Source organism: Amphibalanus amphitrite, unplaced genomic scaffold (assembly GCF_019059575.1).
Source record: "Amphibalanus amphitrite isolate SeventyFive unplaced genomic scaffold, NRLGWU_Aamphi_draft 000043F_arrow, whole genome shotgun sequence".
Classification (NCBI taxonomy): domain Eukaryota; kingdom Metazoa; phylum Arthropoda; class Thecostraca; order Balanomorpha; family Balanidae; genus Amphibalanus; species Amphibalanus amphitrite.
The window spans coordinates 1,276,690-1,303,984 of NW_024881539.1; the positions used below are offsets into that span (position 1 = coordinate 1,276,690).

The 27,295-nt window shown below is 48.7% G+C and overlaps 1 protein-coding gene across 4 annotated transcripts in view; it reads left to right on the plus strand.

Annotated features, from left to right (window-relative positions):
* The window catches only part of LOC122377376 (ras-specific guanine nucleotide-releasing factor 1-like), a 44,531-nt gene extending 23,817 nt beyond the window's left edge, over positions 1-20,714 (plus strand). For 2 of the 4 annotated variants that reach the window (XM_043357329.1, XM_043357327.1), the window contains 4 exons: positions 12,543-12,619; positions 13,038-13,154; positions 17,469-17,594; positions 18,849-20,714. In XM_043357329.1, the coding sequence (XP_043213264.1) occupies positions 12,543-12,619; positions 13,038-13,154; positions 17,469-17,594; positions 18,849-19,502 (974 nt within the window). In that variant the 3' untranslated portion in view covers positions 19,503-20,714. Of the gene's footprint in view, positions 1-12,542; positions 12,620-13,037; positions 13,155-17,468; positions 17,595-18,845 lie in introns of all 4 variants that reach the window. The other 2 variants (XM_043357326.1, XM_043357328.1) reach the window with 1 other exon arrangement.
* The last annotated feature ends 6,581 nt before the right edge of the window (positions 20,715-27,295 follow it).

The following is a 27,295-nucleotide window of genomic DNA, read 5'->3' on the forward strand; positions in this document are numbered from 1 at the left end:
CACTGCCATGTTTTATTAAACATCATATATCTTCATCCCTTCCATCTGTCAATAAGACCCAGTATGTTATGCGCAGGCTCCATCACAACCAATATTCATCACCAGACAACTGACAACATCGCGACCACCCGTATTTGCAGCAGCGCGGGTATGAGCCCGGTAGAAGCCGACGTGAGTCGGACAGAGACGAGCTGCCGGTAGCGACGTCGGGTTTGCGGGTTTGAGTTCGATACTACTGAAGTCGGAAGGTCGTCGGTACCTGAGACGACATTAATACAGAACTCGGCGTCGGCGTCGACGCTCGGGGCCAAAGGTCAAACGACGATCAATAGTGAGCAGTACGACTGCCGCCGCGTGACACCACTGATAGTTCTATCAAATGCATTCGGATGAGCGGTGCGCCTCTTCAGCTATTCATGCCACACGTCTCGAATGACTTCACTGAAAAGGTTTGGTCAAAGTGTTACCGGGAATGCACCCAAGCACCGATAGGCAGCAGGCTCGGAAGTGTCTGTGGGAGACAATTAATTACTTTAGATGCGAGCTAGATGTGCCTACAGAAGCAGCTACGTTTCGAGAAATCGCAGCCCAATGTAATGATCTGTTGGTGATAAAGAGACCGTCCGATAACGCTGTAATAATTGTTTAACAGCTGGAAGTGACGATGTGCGCACCTTGGGCTGTCAACTCTGCATGATCCATTCGATTAATGGCTTCCATATTCACTCAGTAGGAAGAATGAAAAGGTTTTGAATAATAAAGTAGCTTTGGAATCTGGAACGACCTTTGCGCCACCGCATGGTTCCAGTTTCGGTTCTATGCTCTCCGGACTAGACTTCCGAATCTTATTCGAATCCTGATCCTCCCGCTGCGCTAGGTTGTTCTCCAATTTGTAAAGAGTCTCAATACCTTCTGTTCTCCGTCGTGATTGGTGTTTGACCGATACCGTAAGGCTGGCTTCGGCGCCGTCCAGGGCTGCAGATTGGATTCGCGGGCCGCAGGCGCGGGCCGAAAGATGAAATGGCTGCTCCCCAGACGCTCCAGCTGTCTAAATGTGCGGCTCATTTGATGAAGCACGGCATCAGGTGCTAATCCACACGAGCGAAAAGGCTGGGAAGGGTGATTCAGATGGCACAGATTTAACGATCTTAACTGTTTACTTGCACCTTTCGTCGAAGCTATAGAGTCGGTGGCTGTAGGAATGCAGCATGGATATTTGAAAAAAAAACAAGAATTGCGCACGATATGCCAATCATCAATTAAACATTAAATACTTATCTGTCACGCCTGTTAGGCGTGTTGTTGATTGAAAACATTTCGATACCGGCTCTTGAGCGTGTTGGTAGAGCTATCATTTCTCATCCATGGTAGAGTCCACTGAATGCGAGTTGAATATCCATCGAAAAGTGTTAGACCATTGACATTGGGCGACGCGCGCCTTATTCTGTTACAAAGCTGTCCAAGAGCATACGATCGGAATAAAGCATTCTAGTCATGGTTTGCTTGGTTTCCTAACCAATAAGCGTTATCTTTCTGATTTCGAAGAAACCAAACATGCTTAGTAGTTTCTCCGTAACACCGCATTGCCAATATTCTCCACGAATTGCTTGTCCGTCTGAACTTCAAATTTTTAACATCATAGCTGCGGTTTATCAAAACGCTCAATAAGATATTTAAGATATTTGTTATTTAGGTTATTTGGTTTTTGATAAGGTATTTTCTACATTAAATTCCATTACCCCGTCCACACGATGCGTGTGACCACAATGACACCGGGTCTGTCGGACGACCTGCGGTCTCCGGTCGCTGAATGAACGGCACTCGTCTGGTGACGGGTCGACCGGCGTCCGTGATCAGCCGCCCCGGGAGAGGCTCTTCCCGGCCGTCTCGAGGGTCCTGCAGTCGGCACCGGCGACCAGCTAATCAGGCTAGGCCGTCCGGCCACCTCCCACGCGCTCCCCGCCTACTCCGAGTTGCTCCCGCGGTGGCCAGGTCAGAGTGGCTGACACCCTCACGGCCACAACGGGAGGCGGACATGGAAACGGAGCTATACATACACACTACACAGCGCCCTGTAACGACGGCGGTGGAGGAGGAAAGGGTAAAGACCAGACATGAAAATATCTCCCGACTGATGTGGGCGGAAATTCAGAGCGTAATATATTATTTTGGACAGATCGCTGCAAGACGGAAGTGCAGACTCTGTGTTTTCGTTTGCTTTGACGAAACAAAGCAAGTAATTTAGAAACTATGGTCACTGTGTCATCCCAGACTTTTGCATTTCCTGGCTATGCCCAGCCCCACCTGTAGCTCCCAACCCATCACCTCTCTCGCTGCTCCCCTCTGCACCCTATATTACGCCGCAGCTGCCAGGCCGTTCCCACTCGAAGCGGCACATCTCCGTTGTCGATTGCGTCGCGACTCTGCCGCCTCATCGGCTGCGAGTGGCGACTTGGCTCGTCAGTCGGCTCAGAGCGCGCCCCTCTCGCCTGAAAGAGGCGCACGCTCAATAACGAGCCAACTTTCTGTGACGAGCTCCGCCCCCGTGCCGTTGTCCGGTCGACCCTCGTGTCAGTCGGCTGCGTCGGGAACAGGAGACGGCCGAACGGACTCGTCTGGCGTGGGACACGACGGGCGGAAGGAGCTTGGGATCGTTTTGAAATGCCTTGTAGAGGAGTTTGCCTGATTGGGTAGATAGGGCTCGGGACAGACTGGGAGTCGGGGACCTTTAGCACGGCTTGGAAAGGAAAATATCAAAGCGATATCACCTTCAGCTCAACTGAGGTAGAGGGAATAGGGGACCTTTTAGCACATTGCAGAATGCAGATTGACGACCATGGCACTTGCTCCCGATGTTGAGTCTTTTATTTGTCTTTCAAACAGGTATAAGACGGACAGATTATATGCCTTCTATGTTCGTAATGAATTCAAACAGCTTATGTTCAAATACATACACTCAATGATGGAAGGTATGCCGTAACTTTGGTTTTGGACTTTGAAGGAGCTTTTCATTGGCACCTTTCCTTACCTTTTTTAAATAACCAGTATCTGGACTCTGCTATTGGCGCAGACCCCGGTCGCAGGCCCGCATTAGTCGCTTCGTCTCCAGTTCTCAATTGAGCGAGCCCGCATCCTCTGCGTGTGTGCGCTTCACTTGGCTCGCTGGATCTACCCGGTACCCTCTGTCTGGTCCCACCAGCTGACTCTTCCCCGCACTCTGAACCGGTTCTGTACTGCTCCTATTCACTAGTGCTCACGGTAGTCAGCCCTACCGAGCAGCAGTGGTAGATAGAGCCACACAGCTGTCGCCAGAAAAGACTGACCTTACACTTGGTGGCCTGGCCATCTTCAAAGGACTGGGCGATGCCGGCCAACGTGGTATACGTCGGTACATGTGTTATACATGTGCTATCATTTGATGTCCGTCAAGACAGCCCATATTCAGCCCAGATTCAGCCCGGATTCAGCCCATATTCGGGACACTTCCGATCAAGCTGAAACTCGCACACAATGTAGGCCATGACATGCCCAATCCACAGTCCAAGTCATTCGGTGGCACTCCCAGCCGTTTGACCTACAGAGGTCAGCAAAGGTCACGTGGCCCAAATTTGCACAGCAGATTGTGGCCCACCCAGTAGAGCTAGAGCGCTAAAAATGGCACCAATCGACTCGCCAGCATCTAATCTTACTTTTCCAACACTCATTTGACCTCTCAAGGTCATGCGATGACCTAAGGTCATTTGTGGGCTATGTCGAAAATACACTTGCACAGCAGTTTTCGAGTAGATGGATTGACCGAATTCCAAATCAAAGCACATCATCGGGTAGCTCATAGGCCTTAGTAACTTTCCTTAGAAACCGCTTTTCGATATGTGACCCCGTTTGACCTCGGCAGGTCAAAATGTGCAAATAAACGACACTCAATACGTCGCAGCCCGGATTCAGCCCAGATTCGGGACACCTCCGATCAAGCTGAAACTCGCACACAATGTAGGCCATGACATGCCCAATCCACAGTCCAAGTCATTCGGTGGCACTCCCAGCCGTTTGACCTACAGAGGTCAGCAAAGGTCACGTGGCCCAAATTTGCACAGCAGATTGTAGCCCACCCAGTAGAGCTAGAAAGCTAAAAATGGCACCAATCGACTCGCCAGCATCTAATCTTACTTTTCCAACACTCATTTGACCTCTCAAGGTCATGCGATGACCTAAGGTCATTTGTGGGCTATGTCGAAAATACACTTGCACAGCAGTTTTCGAGAAGATGGATTGACCGAATTCCAAATCAAAGCACATCATCGGGTAGCCCATAGGCCGTAGTAACTTTCCTTAGAAACCGCTTTTCGATATTTGACCCCGTTTGACCTCGGCAGGTCAAAATGTGCAAATAAACGACACTCAATACGTCGCAGCCCGGATTCAGCCCAGATTCGGGACACCTCCGATCAAGCTGAAACTCGCACACAATGTAGGCCATGACATGCCCAATCCACAGTCCGAGTCATTCGGTGGCACTCCCAGCCGTTTGACCTACAGAGGTCAGCAAAGGTCACGTGGCCCAAATTTGCACAGCAGATTGTGGCCCACCCAGTAGAGCTAGAGCGCTAAAAATGGCACCAATCGACTCGCCAGCATCTAATCTTACTTTCCCAACACTCATTTGACCTCTCAAGGTCATGCGATGACCTAAGGTCATTTGTGGGCTATGTCGAAAATACAATTGCACAGCAGTTTTCGAGTAGATGGATTGACCGAATTCCAAATCAAAGCACATCATCGGGTAGCCCATAGGCCGTAGTAACTTTCCTTAGAAACCGCTTTTCGATATGTGACCCCGTTTGACCTCGGCAGGTCAAAATATGCAAATAAACGACACTCAATACGTCGCAGCCCGAATTCAGCCCAGATTCGGGACACCTCCGATCAAGCTGAAACTCGCACACAATGTAGGCCATGACATGCCCAATCCACAGTCCAAGTCATTCGGTGGTACTCCCAGCCGTTTGACCTACAGAGGTGAGCAAAGGTCAAGTGGCCCAAATTTGCACAGCAGATTGTGGCCCACCCAGTAGAGCTAGAGCGCTAAAAATGGCACCAATCGACTCGCCAGCATCTAATCTTACTTTCCCATCACTCATTTCACCTCTCAAGGTCATGCAATGACCTAAGGTCATTTGTGGGCTATGTCGAAAATACACTTGCACAGCAGTTTTCGAGTAGATGGATTGACCGAATTCCAAATCAAAGCACATCATCGGGTAGCCCATAGGCCGTAGTAACTTTCCTTAGAAACCGCTTTTCGATATGTGACCCCGTTTGACCTCGGCAGGTCAAAATGTGCAAATAAACGACACTCAATACGTCGCAGCCCGGATTCAGCCCAGATTCGGGACACCTCCGATCAAGCTGAAACTCGCACACAATGTAGGCCATGACATGCCCAATCCACAGTCCAAGTCATTCGGTGGCACTCCCAGCCGTTTGACCTACAGAGGTCAGCAAAGGTCACGTGGCCCAAATTTGCACAGCAGATTGTAGCCCACCCAGTAGAGCTAGAAAGCTAAAAATGGCACCAATCGACTCGCCAGCATCTAATCTTACTTTTCCAACACTCATTTGACCTCTCAAGGTCATGCGATGACCTAAGGTCATTTGTGGGCTATGTCGAAAATACACTTGCACAGCAGTTTTCGAGAAGATGGATTGACCGAATTCCAAATCAAAGCACATCATCGGGTAGCCCATAGGCCGTAGTAACTTTCCTTAGAAACCGCTTTTCGATATTTGACCCCGTTTGACCTCGGCAGGTCAAAATGTGCAAATAAACGACACTCAATACGTCGCAGCCCGGATTCAGCCCAGATTCGGGACACCTCCGATCAAGCTGAAACTCGCACACAATGTAGGCCATGACATGCCCAATCCACAGTCCGAGTCATTCGGTGGCACTCCCAGCCGTTTGACCTACAGAGGTCAGCAAAGGTCACGTGGCCCAAATTTGCACAGCAGATTGTGGCCCACCCAGTAGAGCTAGAGCGCTAAAAATGGCACCAATCGACTCGCCAGCATCTAATCTTACTTTCCCAACACTCATTTGACCTCTCAAGGTCATGCGATGACCTAAGGTCATTTGTGGGCTATGTCGAAAATACAATTGCACAGCAGTTTTCGAGTAGATGGATTGACCGAATTCCAAATCAAAGCACATCATCGGGTAGCCCATAGGCCGTAGTAACTTTCCTTAGAAACCGCTTTTCGATATGTGACCCCGTTTGACCTCGGCAGGTCAAAATGTGCAAATAAACGACACTCAATACGTCGCAGCCCGAATTCAGCCCAGATTCGGGACACCTCCGATCAAGCTGAAACTCGCACACAATGTAGGCCATGACATGCCCAATCCACAGTCCAAGTCATTCGGTGGTACTCCCAGCCGTTTGACCTACAGAGGTGAGCAAAGGTCAAGTGGCCCAAATTTGCACAGCAGATTGTGGCCCACCCAGTAGAGCTAGAGCGCTAAAAATGGCACCAATCGACTCGCCAGCATCTAATCTTACTTTCCCATCACTCATTTCACCTCTCAAGGTCATGCAACGACCTAAGGTCATTTGTGGGCTATGTCGAAAATACACTTGCACAGCAGTTTTCGAGTAGATGGATTGACCGAATTCCAAATCAAAGCACATCATCGGGTAGCCCATAGGCCGTAGTAACTTTCCTTAGAAACCGCTTTTCGATATGTGACCCCGTTTGACCTCGGCAGGTCAAAATGTGCAAATAAACGACACTCAATACGTCGCAGCCCGGATTCAGCCCAGATTCGGGACACCTCCGATCAAGCTGAAACTCGCACACAATGTAGGCCATGACATGCCCAATCCACAGTCCAAGTCATTCGGTGGCACTCCCAGCCGTTTGACCTACAGAGGTCAGCAAAGGTCACGTGGCCCAAATTTGCACAGCAGATTGTAGCCCACCCAGTAGAGCTAGAAAGCTAAAAATGGCACCAATCGACTCGCCAGCATCTAATCTTACTTTTCCAACACTCATTTGACCTCTCAAGGTCATGCGATGACCTAAGGTCATTTGTGGGCTATGTCGAAAATACACTTGCACAGCAGTTTTCGAGAAGATGGATTGACCGAATTCCAAATCAAAGCACATCATCGGGTAGCCCATAGGCCGTAGTAACTTTCCTTAGAAACCGCTTTTCGATATTTGACCCCGTTTGACCTCGGCAGGTCAAAATGTGCAAATAAACGACACTCAATACGTCGCAGCCCGGATTCAGCCCAGATTCGGGACACCTCCGATCAAGCTGAAACTCGCACACAATGTAGGCCATGACATGCCCAATCCACAGTCCGAGTCATTCGGTGGCACTCCCAGCCGTTTGACCTACAGAGGTCAGCAAAGGTCACGTGGCCCAAATTTGCACAGCAGATTGTGGCCCACCCAGTAGAGCTAGAGCGCTAAAAATGGCACCAATCGACTCGCCAGCATCTAATCTTACTTTCCCAACACTCATTTGACCTCTCAAGGTCATGCGATGACCTAAGGTCATTTGTGGGCTATGTCGAAAATACAATTGCACAGCAGTTTTCGAGTAGATGGATTGACCGAATTCCAAATCAAAGCACATCATCGGGTAACCCATAGGCCGTAGTAACTTTCCTTAGAAACCGCTTTTCGATATGTGACCCCGTTTGACCTCGGCAGGTCAAAATGTGCAAATAAACGACACTCAATACGTCGCAGCCCGAATTCAGCCCAGATTCGGGACACCTCCGATCAAGCTGAAACTCGCACACAATGTAGGCCATGACATGCCCAATCCACAGTCCAAGTCATTCGGTGGTACTCCCAGCCGTTTGACCTACAGAGGTGAGCAAAGGTCAAGTGGCCCAAATTTGCACAGCAGATTGTGGCCCACCCAGTAGAGCTAGAGCGCTAAAAATGGCACCAATCGACTCGCCAGCATCTAATCTTACTTTCCCATCACTCATTTCACCTCTCAAGGTCATGCAATGACCTAAGGTCATTTGTGGGCTATGTCGAAAATACACTTGCACAGCAGTTTTCGAGTAGATGGATTGACCAAATTCCAAATCAAAGCACATCATCGGGTAGCCCATAGGCCGTAGTAACTTTCCTTAGAAACCGCTTTTCGATATGTGACCCCGTTTGACCTCGGCAGGTCAAAATGTGCAAATAAACGACACTCAATACGTCGCAGCCCGGATTCAGCCCAGATTCGGGACACCTCCGATCAAGCTGAAACTCGCACACAATGTAGGCCATGACATGCCCAATCCACAGTCCAAGTCATTCGGTGGCACTCCAAGCCGTTTGACCTACAGAGGTCAGCAAAGGTCACGTGGCCCAAATTTGCACAGCAGATTGTAGCCCACCCAGTAGAGCTAGAGCGCTAAAAATGGCACCAATCGACTCGCCAGCATCTAATCTTACTTTCCCAACACTCATTTGACCTCTCAAGGTCATGCGATGACCTAAGGGCATTTGTGGGCTATGTCGAAAATACACTTGCACAGCAGTTTTCGAGTAGATGGATTGACCGAATTCCAAATCAAAGCACATCATCGGGTAGCCCATAGGCCGTAGTAACTTTCCTTAGAAACCGATTTTCAATATGTGACCCCGTTTGACCTCGGCAGGTCAAAATGTGCAAATAAACGACACTCAATACGTCGCAGCCCGGATTCAGCCCAGATTCGGGACACCTCCGATCAAGCTGAAACTCACACACAATGTAGGCCATGACATGCCCAATCCACAGTCCAAGTCATTCGGTTGCACTCCCAGCCGTTTGACCTACAGAGGTCAGCAAAGGTCACGTGGCCCAAATTTGCACAGCAGATTGTGGCCCACCCAGTAGAGCTAGAGCGCTAAAAATGGCATCAATCGACTCGCCAGCATCTAATCTTACTTTCCCAACACTCATTTGACCTCTCAAGGTCATGCGATGACCTAAGGTCATTTGTGGGCTATGTCGAAAATACACTTGCACAGCAGTTTTCGAGTAGATGAATTGACCGAATTCCAAATCAAAGCACATCATCGGGTAGCCCATAGGCCGTAGTAGCTTTCCTTAGAAACCGCTTTTCAATATGTGACCCCGTTTGACCTCGGCAGGTCAAAATGTGCAAATAAACGACACTCAATACGTCGCAGCCCGGATTCAGCCCAGATTCGGGACACCTCCGATCAAGCTGAAACTCGCACACAATGTAGGCCATGACATGCCCAATCCACAGTTCAAGTCATTCGGTGGCACTCCCAGCCGTTTGACCTACAGAGGTCAGCAAAGGTCACGTGGCCCAAATTTGCACAGCAGATTGTGGCCCATCCAGTAGAGCTAGAGCGCTAAAAATGGCACCAAACGACTCGCCAGCATCTAATCTTACTTTCCCAACACTCATTTGACCTCTCAAGGTCATGCGATGACCTAAGGTCATTTGTGGGCTATGTCGAAAATACACTTGCACAGCAGTTTTCGAGTAGATGGATTGACCGAATTCCAAATCAAAGCACATCATCGGGTAGCCCATAGGCCGTAGTAACTTTCCTTAGAAATCGCTTTTCGATATGTGACCCCGTTTGACCTCGGCAGGTCAAAATGTGCAAATAAACGACTCTCAATACGTCGCAGCCCGGATTCAGCCCAGATGCGGGACACCTCCGATCAAGCTGAAACTCGCACACAATGTAGGCCATGACATGTCCAATCCACAGTCCAAGTCATTCGGTGGCACTTCCAGCCGTTTGACCTACAGAGGTCAGCAAAGGTCCCGTGGCCCAAATTTGTACAGCAGATTGTGGCCCACCCAGTAGAGCTAGAGCGCTAAAAATGGCACCAATCGACTCACCAGCATCTAATCTTACTTTTCCATTACCCATTTGACCTCTCAAGGTCATGCGATGACCTAAGGTCATTTGTGGGCTATGTCGAAAATACACTTGCACAGCAGTTTTCGAGTAGATGGATTGACCGAATTCCAAATCAAAGCACATCATCGGGTAGCCCATAGGCCATAGTAACTTTCCTTAGAAACCGCTTTTCGATATGTGACCCCGTTTGACCTCGGCAGGTCAAAATGTGCAAATTAACGACACTCAATACGTGTGTCCTTTGCACACGTATTGCAAAGACCTTTGCTGACCTCTGTAGGTCAAACGGCTGGGAGTGCCACCGAATGACTTGGACTGTGGATTGGGCATGTCATGGCCTACATTGTGTGCGAGTTTCAGCTTGATCGGAGGTGTCCCGAATCTGGGCTGAATCCGGGCTGCGACGTATTGAGTGTCGTTTATTTGCACATTTTGACCTGCCGAGGTCAAACGGGGTCACATTTCGAAAAACGGTTTCTAAGGAAAGTTACTACGGCCTTTGGGCTACCCGATGATGTGCTTTGATTTGGAATTCGGTCAATCCATCTACTCGAAAACTGCTGTGCAAGTGTATTTTCGACATAGCCCACAAATGACCTTAGGTCATCGCATGACCTTGAGAGGTCAAATGAGTGTTGGGAAAGTAAGATTAGATGCTGGCGAGTCGATTGGTGCCATTTTTAGCGCTCTAGCTCTACTGGGTGTGCCACAATCTGCTGTGCAAATTTGGGCCACGTGACCTTTGCTGACCTCTGTAGGTCAAACGGCTGGGAGTGCCACCGAATGACTTGGACTGTGGATTGGGCATGTCATGGCCTACATTGTGTGCGAGTTTCAGCTTGATCGGAGGTGTCCCGAATCTGGTCTGAATCCGGGCTGCGACGTATTGAGTGTCGTTTATTTGCACATTTTGACCTGCCGAGGTCAAACGGGGTCACATATCGAAAAGCGGTTTCTAAGGAAAGTTACTACGGCGTATGGGCTACCCGATGATGTGCTTTGATTTGGAATTCGGTCAATCCATCTACTCGAAAACTGCTGTGCAAGTGTATTTTCGACATAGCCCACAAATGACCTTAGGTCATCGCATGACCTTGAGAGGTTAAATGAGTGTCGGGAAAGTAAGATTAGATGCTGGCGAGTCGATTGGTGCCATTTTTAGCGCTCTAGCTCTACTGGGTGGGCCACAATCTGCTGTGCAAATTTGGGCCAGGTGACCTTTGCTGACCTCTGTAGGTCAAACGGCTGGGAGTGCCACCGAATGACTTGGACTGTGGATTGGGCATGTCATGGCCTACATTGTGTGCGAGTTTCAGCTTGATCGGAGGTGTCCCGAATCTGGGCTGAATCCGGGCTGAATCTGGGCTGAATATGGGCTGTCTTGATCAACATCTATCATTTGATGTGCTGCCTACCGACTTCACTGCGTTTTGCTGCTTCTGCTTGTTTGTGCGTGTCGGCGTGCAATGACATTTGCTGACTGTATATAAACAAGTCTGGCTGCTGGAGGTACGCATGTGTATCGTTATTTGTGATCGCACGATAAGCTTGCTCGGATATTTGTAAGAGCATGCGTCAATAAATATGATTACGATACGATATGCAATACAACGTTTTACTGTCGCTGGCAATCCCAAGGGCATGATATGTAACTCTAATGGCAGTGCAAGTTGTCAGTACACCCCATTTATTTTGGCGGTGTCCATGACTCCACAGCTTCTTCAGCCCTGGATGGATCCGGCAGGGCTAGTCGTCATGAGCGGTGGAGCGGTGGAAAGTGAATACCTGATTTATAAATTGAAGTCAACCCGCATTCATATTGCATGCATCAATATATCGCTGATCTGCCATTCTTGGAGTCATTTCATGAAGACTTCATATCATTATTGAGTGTCTCCGTTAAACGTATTGCAAAAAGAAGGGACGCTGGTATATGTGCTATCAGAGTCAGAACGATTTATTCGCTTCATTTATCATGCAAGCGTGCCGGCCTGCAACTTAGCGGAAGCACGGAATCTATAGCGAAGTTCGAGTGAATTAAACCTCGGTGGTAAAATGGAGGAGCGAGAATGCAAAGAGGATTAATCTGGCACAGTGGATCAACTTGTGGCAGAGCTGAATACACTGAAGAAAACAACCACAGCCACTAAGCCATAATCAGCACTAATTAATCCTTTCTTGCAGTTAGGCTGAACGGTTGGCTGCTTTTAACTCTTGTGAAAAAATGATTAGGTTTTACCAGGCCTCATTCATATGATTTGTTTGCATCTCAGACTGTAGGTACAGTGCGGGGGGGGCTGCTCAGTGCTCAGTGCACGGCACCTATAGAACAGCTATGCACAAATCTCTAATACATTATAATGCTGATGCTGCATCAAACGCAGTTCGAATCAATCAGTCTTAGTTACCATTTGCGAAGGGTATGGACTAAATTTTGAAACATTTAGCAACTAAGTATTAGGTCGGACGCTGTATAATCAGCTCTGCACAATACATATCGTCAACCGTTTTCCGTTCAGTGCCGTTTGCATTTTTAGTTTTACCAATGCGCTTTGGATGCTGAAACCTGATTGGTGATGTGCGGTCCCATTGCGGAACATCTGTGATTGACCTGGATACCGTGTCCATTACAGGTGATCTGTTCGACATGTTGTTACCTATGCTCAGCATCTACCAGGAATACGTCCGAAATCATTACTGCAGTCTCAAGGTGAGCTCATTTCAAAGGAAAATATCATTTAATTGAAGACCAATTACGAATGGCCTTCGTGTCATTTAGTTTATCTCGATCTTCAAAGATCAGGGTTCAAGCGTTATTTTAGTTGTTTTCTATGTCTGTTTGGACAGTATGGAACTTCCAACGAGGCAGGGGAACTGAGAACGACGGTTAGCTGTGATACCAGTCAACCATAAATCGTCAATGCATGAATAAAAATGACCAATAATTTATGATCCATTCCATTTTGAAGCCCTTATTACTTCTTATTAATCGTAAATATATTTAGCAAATGTATTTAATACATTTAGGTCCCCTGTGAGGGGCACATGGCTTCGCCGAACCCACCGTTTCACCTTAGCTGCAGTGCAGCGGTCGACCTTAGGCTGACCTTTGACCTCACGACCACCAGGTGCTCTCCGAATGCAAGCAGAACCAGCAGTTTTCGACGTTTCTGGGCCGACTAGAGGCGAAGTCCACCTGTCAGGGCCGCACGCTGGAGACCTTCCTCACCTATCCCATGCACCAGGTATGGTAATCAGTGTATGCTGAAAATCCCATGCTGCATCAGGTATGACCCAGGCAATGGGAGACAGGGCTGCACGTTGGAGATCTCCCTCACACGTCCCATGTACCTACGATATAGGTATACGGTATCATTGGCAATGACAGGACGAGGAATCAGAAAAGCACGCTAGTCTTTAACGTTATTTTAAAAGGTCCTGTCCTTATTTTTCATTTAAATCTTTTCATTTCATCCATTCATTTTTTGTCATTTTCTTCTTACCTTTAAACACTTTTTACAATGCATTTTCCTTGTTGGCAGCTCTCTCTTCTGTTATGAAAGCCATCGGGTGCGACTACAGGCATACTAAATCAAACTGTCTCGGAAACTGATACTCCGGAGATCCCTTTCCTCTATGGCGCCTGCGTCGATCTATCTCCATTATCCAGTCATCAGTCACCGTGCGACCAACAACAGCTGGTCCCCATCGCCTTAGAGCTCGAGCAGGCCTGTCTGTCGCCCCCTCGGCCGCCGTTCTGTTCCGGTCGCGATCGAACCAGCCGTCACCGTCTTCGCCTACCCACGAGTAGCGCGGGGTCGCCTCGCCCGCGAGCTCCATGACGGTTATGGCGATTCCTCGACACAAAGGGACTGTCGCTCAACACGGAAATCGATGGGAACCCGGTCCTCAGCCACTTGAGTTCGGTTCAGTGTGCAGAAGGGGAGAATTATGAACTGGATGTCACGGACACGGTCCCGACAGCTTGAGTGTGTGCTAAATGATAATCAAAATATGGATGTTAATGAATGCGTGGACTTATCTCTGACATTCACTTACCACATTGCTCTGTTTTTACCTGTCGTAGGTAATCTCTCATTTTCACTATGTTTTTTTCATTTATGATTTTAGGGGCAAACAGCTTTATATTTTTTTGCATTGAATGGGCAAATGAACGCAATGAATCTTCGTCACGCAGAATTGAAAGCCAAAAGTATAACCTATGGCCATTATATTTAATCGCTGTTTGGACACACTGACACTAAATTGAATGTAGGCTGCTTACCTCAGTTGAAACTCGAGCCAATCAGTTATTAAATGCCACATACAAGTGCAAAATCATTTATGTTTTTAGTGTATAATCATCACATTTTATCCAGTGCTTGGCAGTTAGCTATACCACATACATACACATTTCAAATGACGCTTGTCTGTGAGTAACATCGTCGCCACCCCATATCAGTGCCAGTTGGTCGCTGTTTCTGCGGCCCATAACATGTCACCGAGAATTAATGGGCCCGCCGCACGGCACAATAACGGTGTCGCTGACGGCCCTGCGGCGCGTTAGTGCCAACGGGCAGATTTATGACAATGCATGACCACAGTGCGGAAGACAGCCTGACCCCGGCTCAGCGCTGCAATGCATGACCTGAGCCTTATGTACCAGATAAACTAGGCATTTAGGTCGGCCGTGATCGAATGCCAGTCTGTTACAAATATCATGTGAATAAATAACACGTATTATTGCCACATTATACATATACCTACGGAAGTGTTGCTCAAGTGTTGTCCAATCCGAAGTACGCTTGGCAAAAGGTACACTTATTGATAAAACGAGTTTCGCAATTGTCTTGCAATAATGATAAAATACATCTGATGGTCGTAAAAACACTCCAAATTGTCCCAAGCCGTTTATAACAACTGCTATTCTTACAACAGTCATACAAGCACAACCAATGCAATGGTCAGATATTTCGCAATATACTGCAGCCTCTACCGGCTCCCGCGATAAAGCGGCCCACCACCCCGTCTCCGACCGCTGCTGTCGACGTCCGACGATCACCCCCCCCCCCCCGCCCCCGTCCTCCGCCCTGGCATATATCGTTACACACACTGCTCACCGGCCGATCCTCGGCTGGTGGCTCTGCACACTGCACAGTCGCCTCCGCTCGTCGTTGCCCTGTCCCCCTCAGCCGGAGGCCTGTTAGACAGGCAATTACCGAGGATGCACTGCTGTGTGCGCTCGGCTGAGACAAATGCAACGCAGCAGCGCGCCAACCTGTCGACTGTAGCCGGACACGCACCGGTCAGTGTCCGGCTGCAGAAAAAAGTAATAATAATAATAATAATAATAATTGGACAGGGACATGTTTGTTATTTAGTTGCTCAATATCTGCTCATGTCACGTGGACCTCAATGTGTTCGTGTAACAAAGAAAGCTTTTACAGTAAGATGTGCTGCCGAATATGGAGTAACACACAAAAGGTGTTAATTATTTGTTAATGACACAAATGATTTGACTACTTACTCGCGCACATGATGCTTCCAATTGTCTATCGACTTACGGCCGGATTACATGGTCATTAGCTGCATATGTCGTTTGGGCTGTTCATGCACGTGTATATACGTTTATGTGCCTTTACGCTTATACAATTGCCATCATTTCGGCGGCGGCACGCTCTTACCTACGAGTGTGTGACTTATTCACGGCTTGCGAAATTCTGTTTCATTTGGTCACCTATTATAGGAAGAAGCATTGCAAAACGAAGTGATTGGTTCGAAATGATGATAGTGTCTGTTTGCTTTTTTCCTACGGAAATCCACCCGTTGTATTTTTATACCTATCAACTAGAAACACTACAATTTTTTTCTTTTGCAGTAAACACAACGCGACTAACGCTAGAATAACTTATAGTGAAACCAATAGTAACTTATAGTAAACTGAAACTTATAGTAACATCTTTATTTTGGCAACTTATTAGCTGGACTTAAGGTCAATCTACTCTTTATGCTAAAAATAAATAATCTGCTACACCAAAAACCGTCCTATCCAACTTTATGCGTATGTAGTGACGTTTCTGGTCAGGATTTCAGCGGACTAGGTTGAGCTGATGTGCTATTTACTCGACTCCAATCGTACTCAAACGTCTGCCGTGGCTTTGAAATATACCTACAAATTGCTTAGGTCTCTGGGGCGGTACCTACCCACATACTTGACCCCTCGAAATGATCTTGCCGTGGCCCCTCGGACTGACCCTGTGATGTCTCCTTGAATGGATCTTGTGCCATTTCCTTCGCACGGCTCCTGTTTTGGTCCCCCTGATGAGTTCTGGTACGGCCAGTTGACCATGTCCTTCCATGAACCTTAGGCTCTTCGGAAGGGTCTTTTCATGTCTTCACGGACTACTACTACCGTGACATCTCAAGACAGTCCTTCCGGGACCATTTGGCTGGTCCTTTCGAAGGTCCTGAGATGTCATCGTCCACGGTCGTGGCTGCTCGGACGGCTCCTGTCGCTCCCTCTTGTAAGGGCGTTACCGTTGGCCGTCCGACTTTCCATGATTGTGGCTTCTGGGACGTATTCTGCCAGGCTGTTCGGCCGGCACCACTCTCCGTAGCCGCCACTCTCTGTGCCCAGTGCTCATTAGTGCTCAGAGACGGCGGCACCGCGGCGACAATATTGCACTTTTCTCCTAGACGGCGGCGCCCGGGACCATCCATAGGGCGGCACGGCCGCCAAAGGAGGCTCATTAGACGCGCCAGGACAGTGCTGGTCGATATCGGCGAATTACCGGTGCGCTCTAGTGACCAGCGTAGATCCTGGAGCGAGACAGCGGGCCGGGCGCTTCCTGGAAGGACCGTACGGCGGCCTGATGAAAACGGTCTAAAGCCTGTGTAAGACGGGCAACTGTATCCAGCAAATCCCGGCCACTGGTTTCCCGGCAACTCATGGAAACCAATCGGTCAGCGACTGGTAACAGCACGATGGCTGCCCTGAGCAACAGCCGTCAGTTCGCGTTGTCGGGAACAAAGGCGAACCTTCATTTGTCCGCCGTTGGTGCTGTTATTGCCGACTCAAGAATGTTTCCACCCTTAGAAGCAAAAAAATAATAGTAACAATAATAAAATCACAGTGAATTAAATCAGTTTTGTAAAGGAATTACTAGCTATATGTTCAAAGCAGGGAGGTATGCACGCGAAGTTAACGCCCAGGCCTGATATCCCTCTTATTCTTTCCATTTTTATGAAATGACTGGCTTCCTTTTCCACCTTCTCAAAGTGTAGATATTTCCTTGCGAGCCATGCAAACGGGCGTCTAATGCTCACCACTTCTATATTACTATTCTTCGAGGACAGTGAAAAGACCTGTCCTTTCGTTACACTGCTACTTCAGCAGACGTTCCGGATGCTCATCATTTGACCACCAGTTTCGTGGAGTCACATCAAGTACGCATGACGCCTTATGCTAACGTCCGTGGTCTCAAGTCACTTATGTCGTTCTTCACATCACCTTCTATTTTCTTCATCGTCAAAGCCTCCTGCGCTTCCCATGTTCACAGATCCCGCGCTACATCGTCACGCTGCACGAGCTGCTGTCGCACACGCCACAGAACCACGTGGAGCGCCGCTCTCTGGACGAGGCGCGTCGTCAGCTGGAGCAGCTCAGCAGGCAGATGCAGGACGAGGTAGGCGAACGTCGAGGCAACGGGGTCCGCTGGGCGAGGTAGGCGTGCATTGAGTCGCCGAGGCCCGCCATACGAGATCAAAGTCACCAAGGTCCGTTGGATAAGGGCTGAGTCACGAAGGCTGAACGAGCTCTGAGTCACTAAGGTTCGCTGGACGATGTCTGGGTCACGAAGACGACGTCGGAATTACCCAGATCCGCTAAAAGAGGTAAGCACATACTGAGCCACTAAGTCCCCGCTAAAAGATGGAGGTGCATACGGAGCTACCAATGTCTGCAGGGCTGGACTGTATCCTGTGTCCTCGACTGTATCCTCGACTAGACTGTATCCGTACCATCATTTTGCCAACCGATGGTAAGTACGAAGCACGAACATATCAATTGTCCCGAAGACTAGGTATAGATAGATGTTACGGCTGACTCACGGTGAAACGACTAACGATGAGGACTTTTATATAAAGATGTTCATCTATACCATGCTGCACAGAGAGAGAGGAGAGAGAGAGAGAGAGAGAGAGAGAGAGAGAGAGAGAGAGAGAGAGAGAGAGAGAGAGAGAGAGAGAGAGAGAGAGAGAGAGAGAGAGAGAGAGAGAGAGAGAGAGAGAGAGAGAGAGGAGAGAGAGAGAGAGAGAGAGAGAGAGAGAGAGAGAGAGAGAGAGAGAGAGAGAGAGAGAGAGAGAGAGAGAGAGAGAGAGAGAGAGAGAGAGAGAGAGAGAGAGAGAGAGAGAGGAGAGAGAGAGAGAGAGAGAGAGAGAGAGAGAGAGAGAGAGAGAGAGAGAGGAGAGAGAGAGAGAGAGAGAGAGAGAGAGAGAGAGAGAGAGAGAGAGAGAGAGAGAGAGAGAGAGAGAGAGAGAGAGAGAGAGAGAGAGAGGAGAGAGAGAGAGAGAGAGAGAGAGAGAGAGAGAGAGAGAGAGAGAGAGAGAGAGAGAGAGAGAGAGAGAGAGAGAGAGAGAGAAGATGTTAATGTGCTGCATATCAATCTCACAAAGCGACTCAGTAGATACCTGAAATTCATTATCCTAGCAACATGCAAAGCTTTGAAGTTCTGTCATCTGTACCATTTTCATCAGATCAACTTCAAACATATTTTACATTACTCCGTGGCGTTGGTACTTCCCTGCACTTCTCTGAACATACGGGAAAAGACCTGTCTCTGTACTGGATATGTTCTGAGGAGCCCATCTCTGTTCTGAGTCTGTGTCACCGTTTCTTTGATGCCGCTGACAGCGCACGTCCCGGCGGGGTCTGTCAGCAGGTCAGCGAGGCGGAGAGCATGCTGCGCCGGCTGGCGGTGGAGCGGCTGATGTCGCACGGCTGCGGCCTGCTGCACGAGCTCGCCCAGTCGGCCCAGGCCGCCCAGCCGGCGGCGCGCACCCAGCGGTCCCGCTCCATATCCGACTCGGGCGCCGGCTCCGTCACCCTGTCGCCGTCGCCGTCCATTACCAACCAGTCGCGCTCGCTCTCCTGCTTCCACCTGGAAACGCGCAAGGTGTGCTCGTCGTTCCCGCGCGTCTCCATCGACTTCCCGCGCGACAAAAAGGAGCTGTTCCTCTCGGAGGACAGCGACGATCCGTGGAACAAGGCGGCTGGGGCGCGCCGCGAGCGCAGCCACAGCACGGTCAGCTGCCAGCCTTCGCAGGAGATCGCTGCCGCCCTGCAGCGACACAGACACTCGTGCCAGATTTTCGGCAGGGGCGATGATGAAGACATCCAGCGCATCAAGAGCCTGCGCAAGTGTTCGGTGGGCCCCTACCTGGCCGTGCCCTCTGTGATGATCAGTGACGCCGCCGTGCCGCCGGGGCCCTCCTCGTCGCCCAGCCTGCGCTCCAGCATTTCGTCGCAGCCGCGAACCCCGCGCGGAAGGCGCTCCATCACGTTCCTGGACGCGGTGGCGTCGCAGCCGCTCTGAGACGACGGGAAGCGACGCGAGCCGAACTCTCGTCAATTATTGATGCACGGCTTCGCGGTGAGGCGATATAAATGCTCAGACACGTGGCGTGTGCTGGTTTTGGCAGCTGGTGAAATGCGCTTCAGGACTGCTTCGTTTTGTGGAAGCCGGGAAGACTGAACTGAAAGAGGAACTCACTTTTTTAAACCGAAAAGACCTATTGAGGTAAATTTTTGCTGGCTGGCTTGCGCACAATTAGCGCTTCGTATAATGCAAATGGACGAACAATTAAAATAGATGATTGGCATTGTTAAAAGCCGTCAGTGAGGGATATTTTGCATTAAAATGTCAGTCGCAGTGGCTTGTGGGCAATGGTATGACTTCCTGACGCTCGTACTGATGTAAAATTGTCTCAAACTGTGTTTGTAAATTTCGAGCAGTCGCTGAGAAAGCTGTGAGTGTCATTAATTCACATCTTGCCAATTGTCTGCGGAATTTCGAGTGGTGACGACAGGTTATAGGTCAGCGAACGTTCTCATCATCGATGTCGAGCTTCGTGTCAGTCGAGTGCTTATGAACATTGTCGTCGAATGACAGGCTTTGTGGATCGTTACCGGCTTTGTGTCAACAGCAGGTCGCCGTGCTCGGCGCAGCTGTAAAGCCATTGGCCATCGATCCAGCCGATATGAACGGCAGTTCACAATGACCATACCGGCCGACAACATAGTTGCTCAGAACAGAATGTGGTCGTTAACAGGGGCTACAGGAGCTGTCAACGTTTCTTGTTGTTGACTTTATTACCAATGGAGAAAAAACTAACGTAAATGTTCAATTAAACGTCTTAGCAGTGTCATGGTGGTCCGCCAATGCCCTTGGGCTAATACGCCGAAGCTTTTATAAGTGTATTTTTCTGTGTTGATTGTCCATGCCAACTACGCCAGCGGTTTCCGCAGGAGCGTACATACGGCTGTTGGCTTGTAGCCAAGTGGAGAATGCTCATAGGTCTGGCGACGTGCGCCATGTTGTCGGTGAGCTGTGTAATGTTTTTTACGTGTGCAGGAGGCGCCAGATACCGGAAAGGCCTTGCTAGGCCCGGTGAACTGGCTTAACGCCGCCGTTTTCTTCCAGCTGGGCCGCGACTGGGTGAATTTGGTGTGTCTGCTTCGCGCTGGTGAATGTTTATAGTAATGTGGCCGGTTCATTCGCAGCTTGTCAATAGTATGTTAGAATGGCGCTTTTCTGTTCCTTCCTGCAAACCATAACAACGCTCCCAAAGGTAACAGAAGAGGTGTCGACATGATGACACCTTCGGCGGATGACACTTGCAAGTGCACTGAGGGAAAGATGACCCTCCCAAGTGTCATGGACCAAGAAGAGTTGTCTAAAATTTCATTTCTTAGAATTCTTCGGGAATCCTTTTTAATCCCTTCCGGAATCCCTTCAACGAGTTACATCAAAACTCTGTCAGAAAGATACTATAACTCTTTACGAACTCCTTCAACTCTACTGAAATCTTCTTAGACTCTTCTTTAGCTCATGACGAATCATCCTTAGACTCTTATAAGACTACCCTTCACTCTCGTAGAACCCTTTCAGCATCTACCCACTGAGAATTCCGCGCCTCTGAAACGCCGAACTAACGTGCAACCTCAGCTTATTGCTTAAAAACAGCATCTTAGAAAGGACATATCAGACTACATAGAGACGACATCAGAAACGACATGTGAGCGCCTTAACCCGCGCCCCGCTGGGCTATTCAGCCATACGCGCCCTGCTGGGGGAGGGGGGGGGCAGATTCTGCCCCCTGTCTAACTTCCGAACCGATGGTCGTAGAAAGACGAGGAAAACGCCAATTGAAAGCTCTTAACAAGGTGGATCTTAAGAGCCCAATTTTTTTGCTAAAGTAGGTCAGAGGTAAGGTCAATGTCAGGTTAAGGCCGTATGTAGGTAGTTGCCGAAGAATCGACTGAGACTGATTGCCCAAAACGTGTTCTTAGGCTACCAAGACAATATACGTTGCGTACGATATCATTCAAAGGTAAAGGTCAGGTCAGGTCAGGTCACGTCACGTCACCAAAAACAAAATATAGAAAAGGGCATATGTGCGACACATGTTTTATGGGTCCTTTTATTCATAGAATTCAATAGGCACACTCAATAAGTGATATGGACCACCTCTGGATGAATTGCAGGTCAAGGTCAGGTCAAGGTCAGGTCAAGTAAGGTCAAATTTTGAAGTTGGTTGTTAAGGCCTAAAAAGATGTCTATCTGATGCAGTTTTTCACGGCCAATCGAATGGTGCTATTTTTGTTTCCTTACGAGGTCTAAAAGTTCCAAAAAATCAATATTTTCAAAACAAAATGTGTTTCGTGACGTCATAAATTTCTTAACTCCCACATTTTTTAACCGATTCTTCTAAAAATTGGTATATAGGTGCACATAGACCACTTCTCTGACATGTATTCCGATTTTTTCGATAAACCGAAAATTGTGGGTTTTTTAATTATTTTCCCAAAATGTTAGTTTTTTGTGGGAAAAACGGCCAAAATCCAAAACTTTCAAAAAACCGAGATATCCATTTGATAGACAAAGTAGAATCACGTATAACCTTTTTGTTGCGTCTTGCTTCCTTTTAAAAATGAATATGTTAGCGGCGTTTGAAATTTTGCCGTTTTTGAGGCGAAAATGGCGAACATGACTTCAATAAAACGTCATTTTCTCAAAAAAAAAAATTCTGACGGATTTCGCTCAAATTTTCAGGGAACGTGTCAAATTAATGTATGACAAGGTACTGAAAGTTTGACGTCGCTGGCATAACGCGTTTAGAAGTTATTGGCGAAAAACGGGAGGAGGCAGATTCTGCCGCCCCCCCCCCCCCCCAGCGGGGCGCGGTTTAATGGAAACTGATAATGAAAAAGGATTTTTGTCATGGTACACAATCCCTTTCCATTATGCCTGTCACCCAGCAGCTGTTATTTATTCACCACATTTTATAAGGCAAAAGGGCAAAAGTGCTGTTTGATATAGGGTAACAGCGAGAGCGAAAAACACGGTGCCAATGTGCACTGACCACTGCACTGGCCCGAGGGGCGCAAGGCGCAGGAGAGTGCTGTTGGTCAGGAGGGCCCAATGGGCACCAGGGATCAGGAGGGTGAAGTGAGTAGGATGCTGCAAGTGGTCAAGAGATCGATGGTCGCCAGAAGGCAGAAGGCACCAGTCAAGGGTTAGGGGTCCGATGAACAGAAGGTTGTAAGTGCGGTATCTGGCCTGAAAGTACCAGTTGCAGTGACCGTCAGGACGGCACCATGAACCAGTAGATAGCAGATGGCCATGAGGACGCCAGGAACCAATGTGGCACCAACTTGGTGCAAGTAACCTTTTAATTGCTTATAATTTATTTTAATAGTTACAATTAATAACGACCAAATTTTTTATAAGCTTTTGAGTTAACCCGGCAGTTGCTGGGGTATTTCGCCACCCACCGTTTGCTGGGGGGGGGGGGGGCGTTAAACGCCCCCAGCCGATAACTCGAGAACCAATAGGCGCAGCGAAACGCACGAGGCGGCAAACGAAAGAGCGCGACGAGACGCTTCAGATGAGTAGTTTAAAGTTGAATTTTGAGGTCACAGGTCGGGTCAAGGTCAGGTCAAACACCTGAAATCGGGCTTTCAGTAGCATGGACTTCAGGACTTCGCAATGGGCGCCTCTCGCCATAAACTCTGTCAAAACGGTGCACAATCCATCTTATAAGGCCTACAAGAGTGTCAGCTCCATATAGGGGTCAGTCAAGCATAGGTCAGGGTCAAGGTCAGGTCAACCGGGTAGGCACATATCCCCGAAAATCAAAACTGATATTCGCAGCCTGTGACGCATGTTTTATAGGTAATTTGGGGCGTAGAACACGATGGTGACATTCATTTTATCATATGTGTACGTGTTTGACTCAAAAAGTTCAATTTAAGAAATTCATGTATCATGGTCGTGAAGTAGTCACGAAAAATTGCCAAGATTCAGTTCAAGATTTTGGAAAATGCGGAACGATAATCAAAAATCGAAGATAGCCATTTGATTGATCATGGTATTGGCAGTCTAATGGCGTTTACGGCATGTCTGTATGTCTATTCTGTGATTTTATATAATTTTTTGAACATATGCCGTTTTTGGTCGAAAACTCAGAAATCATGACGTCACTAAAACCTCGATATCTCAAAAATTTTCCGACCGATTTTTTTGAAACTTTGTCACAATAAACTTCAATCAATTCCCTACAGGTACTTAAAATTTGGCGCGCCTGCGGCGCGCCGTTTTTATGCTATGGCCCGGCGAAAAAAGTGGGGGCGTTTAACGCCCCCCCCCCCAGCAACTCGCGGGTTAAGTGATAACGTCTCATGTGTTTGAACTTTGATTTAGACAATGGTAGCCACCACTGTAATTATATGGCATGGCCATATGTGATAAATATTTTATTTTTACCCATCCTGGTCACAACAAAACCTTCAAGCCACAAACTTGTCCTCGTTTATTCATTCACTTCTTGACCGCAACCCGATATCCTGTCTGCACGTTTGCCGTAAGTAAACTTCACGTGTATGTGCCCCGCCCCCGTCTCCAGTCTGCAGCCTGTCCTCCCGTGACATCTCCAGTCCGATCCCCATCCAATACGCCACTGATCTACAGGTATCTTTGACCTACATACTACCGATGAGGTCACTGATCTACTACTGGTGACGTCACTGGTGCGGATCTGTCCGTCTGCGTGTCCGCCAGTTGTGATCCCCCCGCGGGACATCGTCGCCGCCGCGTGGCTGTCCGGAGCCGGCCTCGTGTCTGTTGTGCCGACCGGCCGGGTCGTTACCGGTCACGGTCTATATCGGTCGGTCCGCCGCGCCGGTGGGCCCTGTCCTGAGGCACGTCTCATGTCGCCGGCGCCATGGCGGCCACGCGGTCAGACTGGTGCGTCTGGGGACGAAGGAGGTGCGCCCACATCGACCGAGAAAGGCGGCCGAGCGCCGCGGCCGGGTGCCGTATTGATCTGTCTCTCTCTCTGCCGGCTACCTGTTGCACGCGCCGGCGGCAGGCCGGCGCCGCTCGACAGACTGCCGACGCCACCTGTAGAGCCACTGGCGGTCACGTGATACCACCTGTGGAGTGGCGGGCTAACATGTCGATCGGTCACGTGACACAAACGGTGCTTAGCTGAGATCAAGGTTGAGGTCACATGATAATCGATGTCTCGCTTGAGCCAAAACAATACTGAATCAGAACTTGTGATGATAAATCGACCCTATTTGTTCGATATCCGCTCTAGGGATACAAAATGTTCAGTTACTGCCCAATGACGTCAACAATGTAATTAATTATTACATAATTTTATAGGGCAATTAGCACTTAAACCCTAACAACATTGAAACCTTCCAGATGTCAGCTTAACACTCACCAGTCAATGCAAGGTCTGCAAGCATGGCGATCTGTTTCCCTTTGGCGGGGCACAGGAGGTCGAAACAAATGGAACGCCATGTTGCCGTGTATTTGCCGCGACCTTAGGACGGCGCCGGTGCGGCTCGCATTAGCCGCCGAGCGACGGGAAACCGAGCGAGGTGTGGCAATAAACTGCCCCAGAGACTGGTCGATGAAGACGCTCGGGGAACACGGAGACAAAGCCGACAAAGGTCCAGTCGCTGTCTGTCGGGCGATAGCTGCAGGCAGCAGCTCGGTCGGACGGTGTCGTGGGAGTGAAACAGAAACAGACGGCCATTCTGACACAATAAATGCTGACTAGAATAGCTTGAATAACCTGAGGGAAATTGTTTAGTGAGGTCTTGGCAAACAAAACATTGTCGATCTCGGATCACGATTGTGTCTCCAAATGCCGAAAGAGATACCTACCTGCCTGTCTACTTGAGCATTTACCTACTTGGCATCCTTAAAAATCAGCGCAGTTTTTATGGTTTTGCCAAGAGCTGAAAAGCATAAATTTCATCAATAGGTAATGCATGACAAATACTCACATCAGCGACACGAATTTAAAAGTAATGCTCTCCATCATATCTTGCCAATCCCGTTCTACCTTCCGCTTGCTACAGTATAGGAAGCTGTTTACTGAATAAATCGACTGTCGACCCGCAGCTTCACCTATTTTTGAACCAATGGACGCTTCCTCGTCTGTTTGGGGACGGCGCAATTCATTTTGATATGCATTTATAGATTTGCGACAATGTTTCAACTTTTAAGGTAAATATAGCCGATCGGACGCGACGCTAGCATCTAATTTGCCTCGATGCGGCTTCATCTCGGATGCCTGGGTGTCTGTCTTTGGGATATTTTTTGCCTCCTTTTTTCCCCTTTTTAGTGCGTGTGAGTAACTTTATGGAAGAACAGTCCCAGTCGCCCAAGGTAGGTAAAACTTCACGTGCTTGATGTCATTCTTAACTGCACAAATAGGATATCTTTGATTTTATCAACCTTCAAGTGAACCAGATACCTATACTGTTAAAAAGAGATACTGATAACGTTTGGTGAGCGCCATTATCATTGGGTTGATTTTATCGCTAAAAACAAGGTTTCATGCGATTTCTTGTATAAATAGTTAGCTGTCATAAAAACAGTGGTAGCAGTGCACTGATTCACTGATCAGTTGTCACTTGGATCTGAGATACTTCGATAAAGACTAGACTATTGTTCACCAAAAGCAGTGCGAATGGAGTGCAGAGTGCTAGACGTTTAGCGCAAGTGCTGTGCTGCACCGCACGCTTTGTCAGATAGCTATGCCGCTACATAAAAACTCTCAAGAGACCCCGGCACCTGTTTTCTAAGACGCCCATGCCATTTTACATGCCAAAATGCTTTATATTCCAGACGTGGCTGCGATGGATTGCTACTGCTTGGGTAAATAGATGACGAAAACACTGACAACAGTGAAAATGTTGCGATGGAGTGATATTTCAAGTAAGACAGCCTTGCCTGCAAATGCTGAATTATTGTTTGTTTTTTGAAACAGGATTTCGTCTGCTCTGCCCTGGTCCCTGGAACTGGATCTTCACGGGACAGCGGGAAAGGTACGCGACCATGGCGCCATCTGTCCCGGACGTAACGTTCACCATAGGGTCTGTTCCAGTCGCACTTCCTATAACACCTCTAAACTCCTCCAAGAGCAAGATAGAGGAGGTTGGAGCAAGGCCATCCTTGGCTTTGTAGGGGCTAGAGCTGCCACTGGAACAGGGAAGCAATCTTGGAGGAGTTTAGAGGTGTTAGGAAGTGCGACTGGAACAGACCCAAAGACAAGCAACGAGGCGAGGCACGCAACCACAACGCCATCTGTCCTGTACTTACCTGGCGTGCGAGGAGACATCAGACAGGTGAGCTGCGCAGTCACAGCGCCACCTGCCCCCGGTCTGGGACGAACAGGAGCTCAGAGGCATGGGTGTAACTTTGTATACTTTCGAGGTCCCATGTGGGACCCCAATGCGAACATTTGGGACCCCAATTGTCATTTTGGGACCCCAATAGTGGAGGCCCCCTAGACGCACCAGCTACTTTGCAAACGGAGGTCCGATGTTCATATAGAAGGTTCTCTGTATAAATAGGAGGCCCCTTGGACAAATCGGAGGCCCTGTTGGACAAATAGGAGGCCCCCTGAACAAGTAGGAGGCCCCCTGAACAAGTAGGAGGCCCCCTGAACAAGTAGGAGGCCCCCTGAACAAGTAGGAGGCCCCCGAAAAACAGGAGGCCCCCTGGAGAAATAGGAGGCTCTCTGGACAAGCAGGAGGCCTCCTGGACACATAGGGGGCCCTAGACAAATAAGAGGCCCCTAGACA